The 16,690-nt window shown below is 49.3% G+C and overlaps 1 protein-coding gene across 2 annotated transcripts in view; it reads right to left on the reverse strand.

Annotated features, from left to right (window-relative positions):
* SH3PXD2A (SH3 and PX domains 2A) overlaps positions 1-16,690 on the reverse strand; it is a 206,272-nt gene that overhangs the window by 106,743 nt on the left and 82,839 nt on the right. For both annotated transcript variants that reach the window (XM_081158959.1, XM_081158958.1), the window contains exon 4: positions 3,821-3,897. In XM_081158959.1, the coding sequence (XP_081015085.1) occupies positions 3,821-3,897 (77 nt within the window). The remainder of the gene's footprint in view (positions 1-3,820; positions 3,898-16,690) is intronic.

A 16,690-nucleotide genomic window follows, 5' to 3' on the forward strand; every position in this document is an offset into this window, starting at 1 on the left:
TTCTGCCTCAGTCTCCCCCATTAGCAATGAAGTTACTCTCCCATCTAGGACTGAGCATACCAGGGAGCCCTTAAAGGAGTCTGTTTTGGTTGCAACATGAACCTTTCTCTTTATTCATGAGAACCAATGATGAAGCATTCCCATGTGGGAGGGAGAATACCTGAGACTAAGAACCTCCACAGTAATAGCCTCTGCTTTCAAATCTGGGAAGTGGGGATAAAAATAAATGAGCCCACGAGATGCAGAGGGTCAGGTGGGGAGATCCTTACTCCTTCCAGGCTGACCCCCTTGTTGGGCTTGGAGTCCCTCCCCCAGTCGAACCCCTCATCCCTCCCACAAAGAAAGCCATTGATCCTGAAAGCAAGTCTATCGCTGAGAGCAGAATAATAGAAGCAAGCTCAGCCCTTTAGGCAGCAAAAAATCTGTCACACCTACCAGAAAATAGAGACTTGTATAAGCGTCTTTAACATGGCAAAGGTGGCGCTGATCATTCTCAAGCACTCCCACCCCTCCACTCCCCCACCCCCGGGATATCTATATTACCCCCAGACAAATACTGCAAACATGTATTTCACAGGCAGGAAAAGTCGGAGCCCCTGAAGTACAGCTCAAGCTTATTAGTGTGATAAAAGTTTTCAACTTGTTGAGGCCACGGAACCATTAAATATTAACTGCATAACCATGTTACCTGTTAAATTAATTTATGGAGTCAAAGAAATGCCTTTGGAACCCCTCTTGATAGACACCTGGCCCTCAAGTGCCATATAAAACAATCACTGGCTGGCACTCGCTAAATTTTCCATGACGCTCATCCAATCTGCTCCATATATGTTTAAAATTAACAGAGATCTGGGCTGTGAAATCACCATTAGGCAGGGGGACTGCCTGGCCAGCGAGGGCAGGGAGCCTGAAGTCTGAGGAGGTCCACTGCATGGTCAGACTTTCCACATCTGAGTCCTGGCAGAGGAGCTGGCTGCTCCGTGCACAGAGCCAGCTCCACAATTTTGGGTGCATTTGAATCCCCAGCCAATCCCGGACTCGGAGTGCAGCTGTCTAGCAGGTCCAAGAAAGAAGATGCTGGCCAGCCAAGCAGAGCTGCATATGCAGGTACTGCAAATAAGAACCCTGGGAATTATAAGCAGTGTATCCAAGGACAGGCATAGACAAGGGAAGGGCTGGCCATGGAGTGGACTACACATGGGATTGACGGTGGACTTTGCTGCGGAGAGCAGTGATGTTAAGTGAAATGTTGGATCCTGAGTGGCCATACATTGGGCTATTGGGTGGCAGAGCTATGAAGTGCAACCCAGAGTGGCAGTGACCATGGACTGCTATTGCCTTAACCCTGATGACCATTCCAAGGTCATTCTAAGGTCTCAGACAATCAGACCACAGACCCCAGTGTTCTAGTTCAGCAGAATTAAAGGTCGCTTCTGCACTGCCCAGCCCCCCACCATTCTCAGAGTAAATTACGGCCTGTGAGTTGTCTGGCTGCTTGGTGAACCCATGACATTGCCCCTCATTGCCTGGCTCTGAGCCGCTCTTGTCTGAGCTAATCAGGTTAGGAGGCTCCTCCTCCGGCAGACCCCACTTAAATGGTTCCCTCAGCCACCAGCAGCAGCCCTGGGGCCCCAAAGCCCCCCTGAATCTCATCCTGATTCAGGAGTCCTGTCCAAAGCCTGATCCCAGGGGATAAGATGTTATCGGTTTCCCCCTCCAGATGATCTAGGAGGCGGCATTTCCACAGAGACCAACTGCAGATGCCTGGGCTCTACCCTAAGGCTGATGTGAAGCATGAAATCCAGCTGGAAGGTGCCTCCTCCTGCCCTTTGCCCCCTCCTCCATTAGCTTTGCTCATTTATTTAACTTCTTGGGAAAGAAACAGAGACAAATAAAAGCTCAGGCTGCAACCATCAATTTAACAGGAAATGGCAAATGCCCATTAAAGAGAAAAGCAAATACAGGCATACCTCGTTTCACTGCGCTTCGCTTTATCACGCTGCATAGATGCTGCCTTTTTCACAAATTCAAGGCAAAACCCTCCACCAGCAAAAAGATTACGATACTTGCTTTACTGCGGAGGTCTAGAAGTGAACCCGCAGTATGTCTGAGGTCTGCCTGTACTGATCTGAAGAAAAGGAGCTTCTGGTCTAAGGGAATTCATCACTGGGGCATCCTTTCAGGTTAAAGAAGTAAATGTGACCAGTATAATCTGCATAGTTAGGAAATTCAGGCGCAGTTTAATGGAGAGTATGGGGGAGTGCTTGTCTTCCTATAGGCTGGAATTTATTACATTTAGCAACATGATTTTCATTTAAGCATTTTTATTGCCAAACACAGTCATTGAGGAGTATCAAATATTAGCGCAAAAAGGAACTTTATGGTAACAGCTCTGTGTTGGGACAAAGTATTTCAGAAGTGACGGACACTGCGATGTACCTTTCCTTACTCAACCCCATTCATGAACCCTATGGAAGGGTTGTTTTTACCCTCCTTACAGATGAGGAAACTGAGGCTCAGAGAGGTAAAATAACTCCCCCAAAGTCACAGAGCTAGTAGGTGGGGCACTGGGATCCGACCCCAGCTCTAATACCAGCACCTACAACAAAACATTACCCCACTGGCCTCTCCTCAAGACTGAGTCAGACTCCACCGGAGGTTTCACTTAACAAAGAAATTCCATCTCCATTAAAGTCAGCGGTGCCCAGTGGTAACATTCGTTTCTGCCTTGTAATAATAGTGACAGAAAGGTGGCATCTACTGAATCCTTCCTCTGTAGCAGACACTACATGCTGCTGCCTCAAATGTGTCCGTTCATTTCATCCTCAGAACTACCCTCTGCGGAGGTACCGATCTCATCCGAGGTACAGACGTGGAATATGAGGCTCCGGGAAGCCAAGTAACTTGCTCAAGTTTGTGAAGGTAGTGAGGAGTTCGAACCATCCAGAGACCTCTTATGCTCCCTGCAGGGGTCCTAGGCCCTAATCAAAGTAGAAAGACAAATAGGCTCTGCTTCTCCACGTGGCTGTCAGGCTCCCAGCTGCTCTGGCATTGGCTGTTTTAATGCACGTGCTGTGTGTGTGTGTGTGTGTGTGTGTGTGTGTGTGTGTGTGTGCACACGCACTTGTATCTATAAAGATGTGTCCACGAACATCTATAACTATCAAGACCTCTGTGAATAAACAAATATGCATTTCGAATGCTCTAGAGCTCAGAACTGATTCCAATAATGTCCCAATAGGAACTCAAAGCAATAGTTCTCCTACATCCAGCAAAATACCATACAGAATCTCTTCAGTAGAAAGCCCCTTAACTGAGCCCCCAAACCAGTGGAAGTGATGATTTCAAATAGCTTTTTGTAAACATGGACATGTCCCCCAAGGAATAGAGACTCAGCTGTGAGCCCAAGGCCCTCTTGCCCTAGAGCAGGGGAGGGGAATGTTCAGCCTGTGGGCTGTATATGGCCCTTGAAATCATTTGGTCTGGCCCTGCCATACAAAATTATCAACTTAAAAATTAGCCTGCTATATTTAGTCAAACATTTAATTGAATTTATTGAATTTCAAGTCCTGCCTGTGGTTGCCTTGGCAGGGCCAGACCAAATGATTTCTTGGGTAGAAAAAAGGTTCCCCACCCCTGCCCTAGAGGGTGGCCCAGTCATGGGATGGCTCCTCCCCAAGGGACACCCATACCCATCCCTCTGGTCAGGAAACACCGGGCCCCAGGATGCATCTGCTAAACCACAGCAGAGGGTTCGTAGAGACAGCCTTCCTTCACAGATGGACAGGCAGGGCCACCCCAAGCCCCCAGACAGCCTTACCCGGCAGTACTCGTCGATGGGCTTCAGCCTCCTCACAGCTACATCCCGGATGTGGCTTCTCCGGAAAAGTATTTTGCCTGAAAGAGAAAGGCTCATGAGCCAGGTGATTCCAGGTAAAGCTGCCACAGGAACCTGTGACCCTTGTCCTCTTAGTCCCCTCTCCCTTGGCTTCTCAGCATCTTAGCTGGCCACCACCTCTGTTTGTTGTCAAGGCAACAAGCGAGTAGTCACCTCTTTCAGGGGGCAGGAGGCACCCAAGGCTAAGAGCCCAGGACCTCTCAGGTAGGTGAGGAGCCCTAGAGGCTGCCATCTTGTCCAGGTCACTGTGTCTTGGCCTAATGGTCGAATCAATGCCCAGACTTGGGTGCGGCTCCCAAGTGACCTTGCAAATAAATACAAAGGATGGCCCAGCCCACAAGCTGTGTTTTGTTTTCAGGCCCATCCCTCCTTGAGAAATTGGCATTAGTTCCTGACAGCCAGGCAGGAATTCCTATTCTTAGTTTAGGTGGGTGGCGATTTCCAGGGCGGGCACAGGCCAGTGCCAAGGGGACCTGGCCTCCACAGCCTGACTGTTCCCCAACTTCTCTGACACAAGCCTCCAGCCATCTGAACCACTGCACAGCTGTGCTGATATACACTCTTACAGGTATGGACAAGGCTTACAGGCAATGCCAGCCCCTCAAACCTTCCCAGCAGACTCCTCTGAGCTGGCCGAATTCAGTAACAAACAGGTCAATGCACAGCCCTTTCACAGTCATTACATTCTGAACATGAACTCTTTGGTCTGATGTTTAAGGCCTAAAACAGCTGACATTTCTGAGCCCAAAGACCATCAACGTCTAGGGCCAATGCCCCCTTTTCAGAGGCCTTCCTTGATTGACTGAGCTGGGCGTAATCTCCATCTTTCCAAGGCATCCACACACTTTGTCCATTCCTAAGGCATTTCCAACATTCTGCTGTGTGTTACAGCTATTTGTGAGGCCCCTTCCACCAGGGGCCTGTCTGACTCATCTTCAGGCCCACAGAGCCTGGTACACTGCGAAGTGCTCACACCACAGTTATAACAGGCACCTGTTGTCTAAGTCCATCCGATTTCCCTCTGGAGACCCTCCCTCCTCCATTCCTAGTCCTTGTGGTTCAGATGCCCCCCACCTTCCCACCAAGGTTAGGCATGTGACTCTGCCTAGAAAACCAGAGTCACAGTGATTGGCTCAGAGGTGGGCGGGAAACTTGGTCTGGGCCAATGAGGATCAGCCCTGAGACTTCTGCTGGTGACCTCATTCTCCCAGTTGCTAAGCTGGCAGGACAAAAACCTGGAGCTTCTAGTGGTCATCTTTATTCTTGCCTGAGAAGGAAATCAACTGAGAGAAAGGATTTGTGTCTGGCATAAGGTAGGTGCTCAATAAATGTTTCTTGAATGATTGAAAAGCTGAACAAAGAGATAGTGAAGGGCACATTCCTTTGACATCATTTCAGCCCCTAGATATAGCTGTTCCTGTACCCAGAGTTTATCTGGTACTTTTACTTGTATAAAACAATAACCATTTTTTATCTGAACTAGTTGGAGATGGATTTTCATCACTGGCATTAAAGGAGCCCTAATTGAGATAATGACCATTGACTGTGAACAAATATGTAGATCACATGTTAATCCACTTAAGCTTCCTCTGTCCAAGTCCAACCGAGGTACAAAGAAAGGCATTTCTTCCCCAGGTTGTTTCCCTGGAGGCAGACCCAGAGACAAGGAGTCGAGTGCACGTCGTTTATTTGGGAGGTGATCCTGGGAAGTGCCAGTGGGGGGATAGGGGAGGAGGGCAGGGAAGGGGAGCAAGTATTACAGAACCAGTTAATCACTGTGGGTCTCGAGAGCGCAGTTCTGCTGGGGAACTCGGGGTATAATGCAGACCACAACTCAGAGGCATCCCAATCAAGGGCGAGGAGGCTCGGGTATTTATCCCCCCCCCCCCCGCTTGTCATTGAGCTTTGGAGAGCATTAACGCCATGGCACTTCTAGCTGAGTGTGCCCCCTGTGGCTAGAACAAAGCCCCTAGTTGCTCCCACGAGCAGCTTCTGGCAGGCGGAGGTGAATGGTAAGGGGACCTGGGGGGCACTGACAGCAGCTGTGACAGTCATCCTGAATTCCCATCACCACAGGTACTGGTCACCAGCCCTGCTCCAGGGGAACATCTAACACATTACATCTTGTGTGACTTGTTTCCCATTTGTGTCTCTCACCTCTCCACACACAGTATGAGCTGGAGGCCATGGTCTGCCGCTCCTTCCTCTGGAGCACCATACACTCCACTCAGCACAGGCTTTGCATTCAGCAGGCGCCCACTAGGTACTTCTGGTATGTGTGTTCCTCTCCTAGACTCTCCCTCAAGCTCTCCTTCCTCCTTTTCTCTCTGAGGCCGGGCAAAGGGGCCATCTCCCCACCAAAGGGATGACACTGTGCAGACTGGACAATGTCATCAAGATAAATAGGCTCCGCCATGTGCTCCTTTCGAAAGGAGATAAAATGTGATTTATCAAGACACTGGAGATGGCCGATTTTTCTTGGGGGAAGATGTCACAGATTTGGTATTCCTGGCCTCTTTGCCTCCTACCCTTTTTTGGTTGCCTGTCACTTTATTGCCTGCATGTTGCAGGAGCATATGTGTGCAGCCATGGCGACGGCATGTAAACATAAACACATGGCGTGAGGAGACCCGCTCTCAGGACTGACAAAATGACAGACAGCCTTGGGCTGGGTTTCTGAGCCTTCGACCTGAGCCAGTTATCCATCAGGAGCTGGAGGTCGGCCAGGCCCAGTGACACCAACAGTCAAGAAGCATCTCACAGGAATCGAAGGTGTCATCTGAGAAGCAGAGGAAACCAAAGGAGAGACCACAGGAGGGCCCGGGACCACAGAGCTGGCACTGCCATGCGCTCCTTCTGAAAAAAGATAAAACGTGACTTAACCATTCTCCAAAAATCGCACTCTAGCCCTTTCTCATCCTGTGGAAGGAGAAAAAGGAAAGAAGGGGGATGGGGAGACAAAGTCCCCTTCCCAGACCCCAACTCAAGGCTGGCCAAACGTCTGACTGAGTTTGAAATCTCAAGATTATAGATCTAGATTTAGATCTAGATCTACAGACCACATAGGACCTGATCCCTTTGCAAAGACAGAACTAGCAAAAAACAATAGTTCAAGAACAATTGTGATCGCTGAAGCACCACCAGTGGTCAAAATGAAATTCAATCCCTTTGTGACTTCTCACCAGAGCAAGAACCATAAAGGCATTTCAATGCACCTTCCCACATTTGCAGGAAGGTTATGTCTCCTCCTCTTTCCAAAGAACTGAGATAGTACAATGTTCGACCCGTGCCCACCCGAAAGGATGGTGGAGTTTAGGTTGTGCGAGGACACTACAAAGGGCAGCAATGGGCAAAGTGGTTCAGGGTTACAGGAAGAAGTATGTCATCCACACTGAACGAGCTCCCGGGAGCAGGCTAATGGCACAACTCTTCATGTGGACGTTCCCCGCAGCACGGCGGTTATCACCAGACTAAAGCGGGACGCAGACCGCAAAAAGATCCTGGAACGTAAAGCCAGATCTCGCCAAGGGGCAAATACAAAAAGAAACAACTGAGGAGATGAAGGAATAAAGTAATCTTATATACAACTCTTGTTAAAAACTTTAAGTGAAAAGGAAAAAAAAAAAGAATAATTGAGGTCTCCAAAAGGTGCAGCTGGTTCTGAAAGGGGAGGGATGGAGGTAGGTGAGGTCATGAGATAGGTGGGAGGGCTCCTCACCCACGCTGGCATGGGTCCCCCACCTTGCCCCTCGAGCCCCCTGAGCCTCTGGCTGGGCCCCTTCCAGCCCCCAAGAGGCCCGCGGGTCTGTTGCTCAGGTGCGGAGTCAGGAGAATTTCTGTACCAGCCATTTCCCAGTGGATAAAATCCCAACAGGGCTTCTCTCTTTCCTGCTGAAATCCTGACAGGAGCAACAGTTTTCTTTTCTTGGGGCTTTGGCACAGGCAGCGGAGGTTGGAGGAGAAGAGGGAGGGAAGATCTGGAAGGGATTCTACGGCCTCGACTTCTCTGATAGGAATCCAAACCGCACTCTGAAAGCCAAACCAGTGACCGTATTAAAAGGCAGAGAGAAAGAAAGGGGGAGGAAAATCCCCATTAAGGAAGCTGAGACCACAGGGCATTAAAGGCCGCTTGTAAATGTAATTCAGCCCGTTTATGGTAGGCCAGGCTCCTGCCCGAGTCTTCAAAGCCAGGCAGATGCTGCCCTAGAAATATGATAAGCATCGTAAGGAAGATTACACATGGGGCATGAAACAGGCCTCAGGAGTTAACTCATTCCTGAGAGCGGAGAAGAAAGCTGCCAAGCCCGACAGGGTCCGAGCATGTGAGAGGAGGTCCCTCTTCCTGCCACTCTGGGCTGGGCTGAGAAGGTGGGACCCGCAGAAGGAGCAGGGGCCTTGGCCAGAGTCCTGAGCTAAAGTCCTGCCTGGGCCACTGGCTGGCTGTGTGACCTTGAAGCAGGTCCCTCCTGCACTGGGCCCTCTGCATTCTCATCCGGAGACTGAAGGGCCAGGGCTCCACGGCTGCTCCTCAGGAGGTCCTAAGATTTACTTAGTGGGGGTGATGGAACTGAGGAGCAGAGGGAGAGGGAGACAAGTGGTAAAAGTAACTAAGCGCTGACTCTGTGCCAGGCACATGCTAGGAGCTTTTCATTGGGTTCACTCTTTAATCCTCACAAAGACCAGAACCAAGTACTTTTATTTTTATTTACATTTATTTTTTAAAGATTTTTGAAATTGATTCTCTCTCTCTAAAGAGAGAGAATCAAGAGAGAAGGAGAGAGAAACATCAATGTGAGAGCCCAGCATCGATCAGCTGCCTCCTGCACGCCTCCTACTGGGGATGGAGCCCACAGCTCCAGCATGTGCCCTGACCGGGAATTGAACAGGCAACCTTTTGGTGCACAAGAGGACGCCCAACCAACTGAGCCACACCGGCCAGGGCTGACGCAAGTACTTTTATTATCACCACTTTGCCCAGGAGGAGATGGTGGCCCAGAGGCTGAAGGACTTGTCCAAACTCACACAGCTGTTACGTGGCTGCGGCAGCAGGTTAGCCTGGGCTTTTGGAGCTCGGACAGCGAGGAGGAGAAAGATGGTGTGAATTCAAAGAGTTCTTTGGGCTCTGATCTCACCTCGAGAGCAAGGGGAAGATTTGGGATTTTAGTGTGTGTGTGGTGGGAACACTGTTAACATCTCTTCCGTGCCAGGCACTGTGCTGGGGTCTGGGGAACAGCCACATTGGGGGCTGACTGAGAATTAAGCAGCAATAACCACGGAGGGTGGGATATGCCATGGCACGTGGAGTATGGCAGCCCTCCCGGGCCTCTGCCTATCATATACAAGTGAATGAATGACTGATTGATTGATTGATTGATTGAACAAATGGGTGGGCATGAATGAGTGAATGAGAGTGATAGGATGAATGGACCAACAAAGCCGGAAAGGAGAGGTGACCCAGGGTCTAGTGGGCTTAGGGGAGAAAGAGCTCCTGAAACAGTAAATCTCGACGCCCCCTTCTCCCGCCCTGACTGGGCAGGTGCCAGCCTAGCAGGACCAGGGGATGCTCACTCTCACAGGTGGAAGGGTGTCACCTGGGGGAGGTTGATCTTTGCCCCATCCCCCAATCTGGTCTGACCTCACCACGAGTGTCCACTCGGGGCCAGGACACAGGCGGGCACTGACTCAGGAAGGTTCACATGCTTGGGTGGCAGAGGTGTTTCTCCCTCTCTCCCCAAATACTAGGCACTTCATGAAGCATCTAGTGGTACCTGATGGGTCTTAGCAGTTGGCATTTCCTTCTAGAAAATGAATAATTTCAAGAAGGTGAAAGATGAGGGCATAGCTCCTTCTCATTGATGGAGTAAAATGGATAAAGAAAAGACAGGAGCTTCTGAGAGCAGTTAAACCCCTAAGCCCACCACAGCCTCCGGGGTCCTCCTTGTGAAATGTGGTATCCTCTGGGTTCCTTGAGCAGAAGCAGGGGAACAGGGGCCCAAGACGAACAGAAACACCGGACACAGCACCAAGAACCCCACCCCACCCCAGCTGTGAAGGGCCTGTAGCAACCTCCACGACTAGGTGTGTGTTCTTACAAATGGGCAGTGCCTGCTGTACAGGGGTGATGAGAGCACTGGCTACATGGGGTACTAGGGGAGGGCTGGTCTCTTCTGTCCGTCCTGGCTCATCCATTCTTGGCAGCCTCTCCTCTTCAAGATCTACAGTGTCTATGTCTAAACGTACACATCTTCATACAACTCCCTCTTCCTTGCTTCTTTTGCCACCTGGAATGCCACCAACCATCCATCCATCCATCCATCCATCCATCCATCCATCCATCCATCACTGTCTTGATGGAGGGCCTGCTCCAGGTGCCAGGACCACGGCAGTGCATGAGCCAGACGGGGGCACTGCTCTCAAGGTGTTTACTTTCTAAGTGGGGAAGAGGTGTGCATGGAAAAGACACAGTATACAATTTCATATCTAAGTAGTTTGGTCACACATGTATGTCTCCTCCCACCTCTATAAAGAGAATAAAACACTAGATGGGAGGTGGGCTGGGGGGATGGGTGGAAAAGGGGGAAAGAGTAAGATGTCCAAATTGCCAGTTATAAAAATAGTCATGGAGATGTAAAGTACAGCACACGGGATAGGGTAAATAATATTGTACGTAGGGTGTCATATGGGTACTAGACTTATCGGGGTGATCACTTCATAAGTTATATAAATGTCTAATCACTATGTGGTGAACCTGAAACTAATATACTATTGTATGTTGACTATAATTGAAAAATTAAAAGAACATATGGTAAGCATATAAAATAAAAACTATAAATTAAAAGAGAGAATAAAACGGGGTAATGCTCAGGGTGTGCCTGGGGAGTGGAAGACTTTGGTTAGTGGTCAGGGAAGCTCTCTGATGTCAGTGGAGACTTTGAGGAGGACAAAGAACCAGTCATGCAAAACTCTGGGCCAAGAGAGCTCCCCAGCAAAGGCACCGCAGAGCAGTCAGGAGACGGAAGAGAGGCATGTAGGAGTCTTGTAAGCCACAAAAAGGAGGTTGGTTTTCTTCTAAGTGTCCTTGGGCCTGCCTATCCAAACCCCTCCCCACCCAAAGGCAGTTTTCCCATCCTAAATCCCTCTTTGCATATCTCTGTTACCACTGGGGAAAGCCTGTCTAAGAATGAAGTCAACAGAAGAAAAGAGCTGAGAGCTGAGAGACATATGATTTTGTCTCCCTGATCCAGCCATGCCTGAAACCGTTGCCCCTGAAGTTTTCAGTATGAAAGCCAAGAAATCTCCCCCTTTTCTCTTATACCAGGTAGAGATGAGTCTCATCCTTGTCTCCAGGAGGCTCCTGACTAGTATATCTGGCTCTGGCAGTTTGCTGTTGTGTGATATGGGACAAGTCACAACCTGTCTGAACTTCAGTGTCCTCAAACGGCAACATGGGCATAGTCATGCCTAACTCAAAGGATTACTATGAGGCGTCATGGACTAGTGTATAAAAGTAGTCAACACAGATCCCAGCCCCTAATAAATGTTGAACAAATGGGATCTTTTATAAGCTGACACTTCCAGGTCAAGTAGGTGGGGTACCACCTGGCCCTGCCCATCTCCTCGCTGGCCATGCGAACTCCACGCACTACGGTGTTTCCCAGGCACCCACGTGTCCACCTGGCTTCCCCAGTCAAAGCCAAATACTAACTCCCCTCAGCCTCAGCAACCTTTTCTGATTCAAACCCCCGCCCCCTAAACACACCACGACTACCACACGGATCCCATTTCTCCTGAGGGATGTTCCTCCTCCACTGGCCCAATTCAAAGAGCAGAGAACATAACACAATGGGGAGGCAGCGATTACTCACCCCGTCTGCCCACCTTGGGGCACACTAGGAGGACGCACCCAGGTGAGTCTCCCCAGGCAGCACCCTCCGCCCCTCTCCCACACATTGCAAAAATCCACTGGGGTTTCGCCATAGATCAAAACCTTATCCCTCTTGTAGCCACAGCAGGCTTACAGTAAGAATTAGCACGTGTCTAAGAGGGGAAGATGGTCTCCTAAATTCTGGTTTGGAGGTTCCCATACTTAGTCCCAGAACCAGCCTTAAGGGAACAGAATCCATCATTCCCCTATCCTCAGTGGGGGTCTAGTGGGATTTATGGGTGTCTTCCAGAGATAAAGCACCTAGCTCCGGCACCTCAAAGGTTAATCCATCTGTACTGAACCAAATGGAACTGAAGGTTTTTTGAGCAGTCTTATAGAACTATGGGACCAAAACAATTTCTTTCTTTTATTAAAATTTTTTGTGTGTGTGCAGTATAAGTATTCGTGTGGAAAAGTGCACGTGCACGTGTATAACTCAATGTACTGTCACGAACTGAAGCCACCTACGTAATCAGCATCCAGACCAAGAAATGGAGCATCGCCTGCACACAGAAGGCCTTCACTGCTAAGGCCCAGATGACAGGTGAGGTTTGCTAGCACTTCTGCGTTGGTCTGGATGTTAGAGCTCTAGACGGACTGGGTGATATCTACTGCAGAAGGGGAACTAACACATTTATTGATTTCAGTGCTAATACTTTTACTTTCTCCAGGCTTATTTAAAACTCATGTTTTATAATTTGATTCAAGTTGTAGCAAATTTAAGTGCATGTGAGTCTGGTTCCCTGGAGTGAGATCCCTTTTAACTGTGAAATGTGAATACACTTTCGATTTATTAGTTGTATACAAGGGGTAAATGCTTACCCTAGGGATGGCTTCGGGAAGAAGAACGTGAACAGACACAAAATCCCTGAATCTGTCAACTCCTTCTTGCTTGCTCTAGAGAATGCCTGGGGTTGGTCTTTAGCCCCAACACAGACTGGAGGGATTTTGTTCATTGTAAGATCAACTTCGGATTATGGGCTGCCAGATAAGAATGGCCCAGGTCTAATAAATCACCTATAAGGTAGCCGGCATCCAAGGGTTCCCAACAAGCACCAAATCAGAGAAGGATGTTGGCCACAATGGCACTGAATGCGTTGGCATGGGGCGTGGGCTGGCCAAGCCCGACTCTAGGAGGCAGGCAGGGCACTGTAATTGATCTCTGGGATGGCCCTTAGCCCCAGGGAAGGGAGAAGCTTTGTGATCAAGTATAACAGTACTTAAGTGGCGAAGCTGGGGACAAATACCACTTGGGTGCCGCTGGTGTTCCTTAGGGCACAGGCTCTGGTCTCATTCAGAGCTGGGTTTGGACAGGGCTGAGCACACCCTGGAAGGTGCTTGGTAAACCCATGTCACATGTGCACTAATGGTGGGACAAGTGGCAAAGGCTAAGGGCGCTGGCCTTCATAGCCATGGTCACACTGTCTGATTTCACCTTTGAGCTGAGCCTGTCTATTCTTGATCCAGTGGGAAGGTTAAAAAAAAAAAATTAAAATTCAGCTGCTGGCAGTGGGAACAGAGGGGGAGCTGCAGAGTGGAGAGGCCCCCGGCTTTTAAAACCCTGTGTCCTGGGTACATGAACCTTCCTGAGCATATCTTCTCCTGTGCCAATAGGATTATAGGGATGCAATATGGATTAGAAACAAAACGTGGGACAAGCACAGCACACAGTGCTAGGCACACAGGAGGGGTTCAACGTAAGATTCCTGCTGTTATAGGGAAGGGGGAGGCCCACAGCCCATGTGAGCTGTATGGGGACTTTTTGTCTGTCTGATTCTCAACCCTTCCCTCACCCCACTCCCAGTCCATTTTCCACCGGGCAGCCAGAATAATTTCTTAAAATGAAATCTTTGCTGACACCTTTCCATGACTTCCCAGTGCACTGCAAATAAAACCTAAACTTCTTGTGGCCTGCAAGGCCCTGCAGGATCTGGCTCACCCTCCCTATCCCTGTCCTCATCTCATCAGGCCAGCCTTCAATCACGCTGGGCTTCGATCAGCGTCACAAACACGGCCAGTTCTCTCCCACCTTGGGGCCTATGTGCGCTGTCCTCTCTCCCAGGACATAGTTCCTGCTGCCTTTTACACAGCTAACACCTTCCATCCTTCAGGTCACCAGCTCATGGGGAGGCCTAGCAGACCACTCGGAGTAAGGGAGGCCTCTCCTCCCTCTCTGCCAGGCCTTGATTGTTTCCCTCCTAGAATTCACCATGATTTGTGATAATCTTACCTCTTTACATGAGGTCTTATATCTTATATGTCTCATTTACTATTGTATACTCAGGGCCCAGCACAAGGACTGGCACACAGTGGCCCTGGTCAACATTTGCTGAATAGGTAAAAAGTGTGAGTGTGTGTGTTGACACGTTCTCACTGTAGGCTGTTTCCTTCATTTAACCCCCCCCCCCCACACACACACAACACACACACACACCACATGCTGAGTGGTTGGCTCAGAGTGGGCTGTGGCAGGGATGGACTCGCCCTCCAGGACCCAGACAGAGTGGGGCCAGAGAGTGTGGTTAACTCAGAGCTGGCATCAGGGTCAGGCTGTCCCCACTTGGTGTGGGTGTGGGTGTGGCGGGCATGGCTGGTGTGGTGGGCAGTGGCTGAGCACCCTCCCTGTGGGAGCCCGGGAATGAAGGGCCCTATTCAGCCAGTGCAGCCCCAGCTCCTTCCCTGCCTGGGGAGGCTGCCCTCAGGAAAGGGGACTGTGGGATGCTGGGCAGAGCTTCCCGGCAGCCTCTCCTATGGCATGGCCCACAGTGGGGGCAGGGAGCAGGAGTACAGGTAGGAATGAACCAGGCAAAGGGAAGTGGGAAAAATGTTCCAGGCAGAGGGAAGAGGCGGAGCAAAGGTCCAGAGATAAAAGAGGTGAGACACATCTGATAAGCTGCAGTAAGGTCAGTGTGGCTGGAGAGTGAGTATGTGTGTGTGTGTGTGGGGGGGGGGGTGTTGGGAGGTTACAGGGTGTGAGCTATGAGTGGTGCTAGGGAAGACTGAATGGGTAACTGGGTTTCGATCACATGGGCCACACAGAGTAAAGCAGAGCCATCAAGGTTGTGTTCAGAAATACACACCTAAGTTCCTGACCTACAAGGCTGAGGACCACAATTTTAACCTGAGGGCACACAGCACCTTCAGACTCCTTTGAAGTCCTTCCTCAGGGATCAGGAGGTGGGCTAGGGGCGGGGGAAGGTTCTTGACTGCAACCTCCTAAATCAAAACCATGCAGTCAAGCCATTCTTGAATTAACCCATAGAAACTGTGTGAGGTAATAAATGTTTATTGTTGTTTTCAGCTCCTAAATTGTGATTTGTTACGCAGCAATAGGTCACTGATACAGGGCCCAGCACTGCTCATAAGAGTGAGAGACCCTGCATTACCTGAATCAGAGATATCTGGGGTGTTGGTTGCAAGTGAAGATTCCTAATATCTACCCAGATTCCCTGAATATTAGACTTAAGGGGATGGGGACAGGAGGACAGCCTACTTTAAAAAAAAAAAAGAAAGAATAGTTTATTGATTTTTAGAGAGAGAGGAAGGGAGAGAGAGAGAGAGAAACGTCGATGTGAGAACACAGCATCTATCGGCTATCTCCTGCACACCCCCAGGGATCAAGCTCACAACCCAGGCGTGCACCCTTGACTGGGAATCGAACCGGCAGCCTCCCAGTGCACAGGATGACACCCAACCAACTGAGCTACACCAGCCACAGCGAAAGTCTGCATTTTTAATAATGCCCCCGAGTGACTGTCATGTACCTTTGGGGCTGAGAAGTACTGAGCTAATCTAACTCACCTGACAGATCTGGAGAGGCTCAGGGAGCTGATGGATGGACCCTTATCACACTTCTAAGCTGAGGCAGGCCTGGGGCTAGATTCAGCACCGGACTCCTGATTCAGTGCTCTTTCTACTTATTTTCTCCTTTGTCGATTTCAGGTTGCTTTTCTGGGAGGCGTGGCTTTTTTTTTTTTTTTTCATTTTCTTTCATTTATGTTTAAAAATTTGCATGTAGCAAATGCTACATACTTAATCGTGCTTAAGAGTTTGCTCTGCTTGAGAACTATGTCAGTGCCACCCAAAAGGTGGGCCTAATGCTAGAAGGGACGAGGGTACTAGGCTAGACAGAGAGCCTGGCACTGCTGCAGAACATTGCATCAGAAAAGGCACTCTATCCACCAAGATGTCCCAGCCCATGCATTTCTCCCAAGCAAAAAAAATGCAGTGTGTACCAGGCAGAGACGATGAAGGAGGACAGTCAGGGCGTCTACCTTAACCCCTGCCAAGCTGTCACCCAGGTACGTAAGAATAATGATCCCACTTTTTTTTGTATAGCATTTGGGCGTTAAGAAAGGACTCACACAATCTTACTGAATGACCTTCGCAGACTGCAAGGCAGCCATTCAGTCATTCATTCAACACATTTGCTGAGCAGCTGCTATGTGCCAGGTGATACTCTAGGCAATGGGGATATATGGACTTCTTTATTTAATAAATATTTATATATGTTTACTGTGTGCCAGGCACTGGCTTAAGCACTTTACATTTGTAAATATTAATTCACTTAATACTCACAACCGCTCAATAAAGATACTAATATTCTTCCCATTTGACAAGGAAGTGGAAGTACAGAGAGGTTAAGTAACTTTCCCAAGGCCAAACAGCTAGTAGGGTACAATATGGGGATTAGAACTCAGGCAATCTGGCCCTAGATGCCACCCAGTTAACCAAGATAAAATACAGCGTGGTTCCTGATCTTCAGAAACTCCAGTTTTCAAAATCCCCATGGCTACAAAAGAAGAAATGGAAGCTCAGAGATATATTCTGAATTTCCCCACATCACACACTGCTGGGACTAAAAGCAA

This window comes from Miniopterus schreibersii, assembly GCF_964146895.1.
Source record: "Miniopterus schreibersii genome assembly, chromosome: 14".
Taxonomy (NCBI): domain Eukaryota; kingdom Metazoa; phylum Chordata; class Mammalia; order Chiroptera; family Miniopteridae; genus Miniopterus; species Miniopterus schreibersii.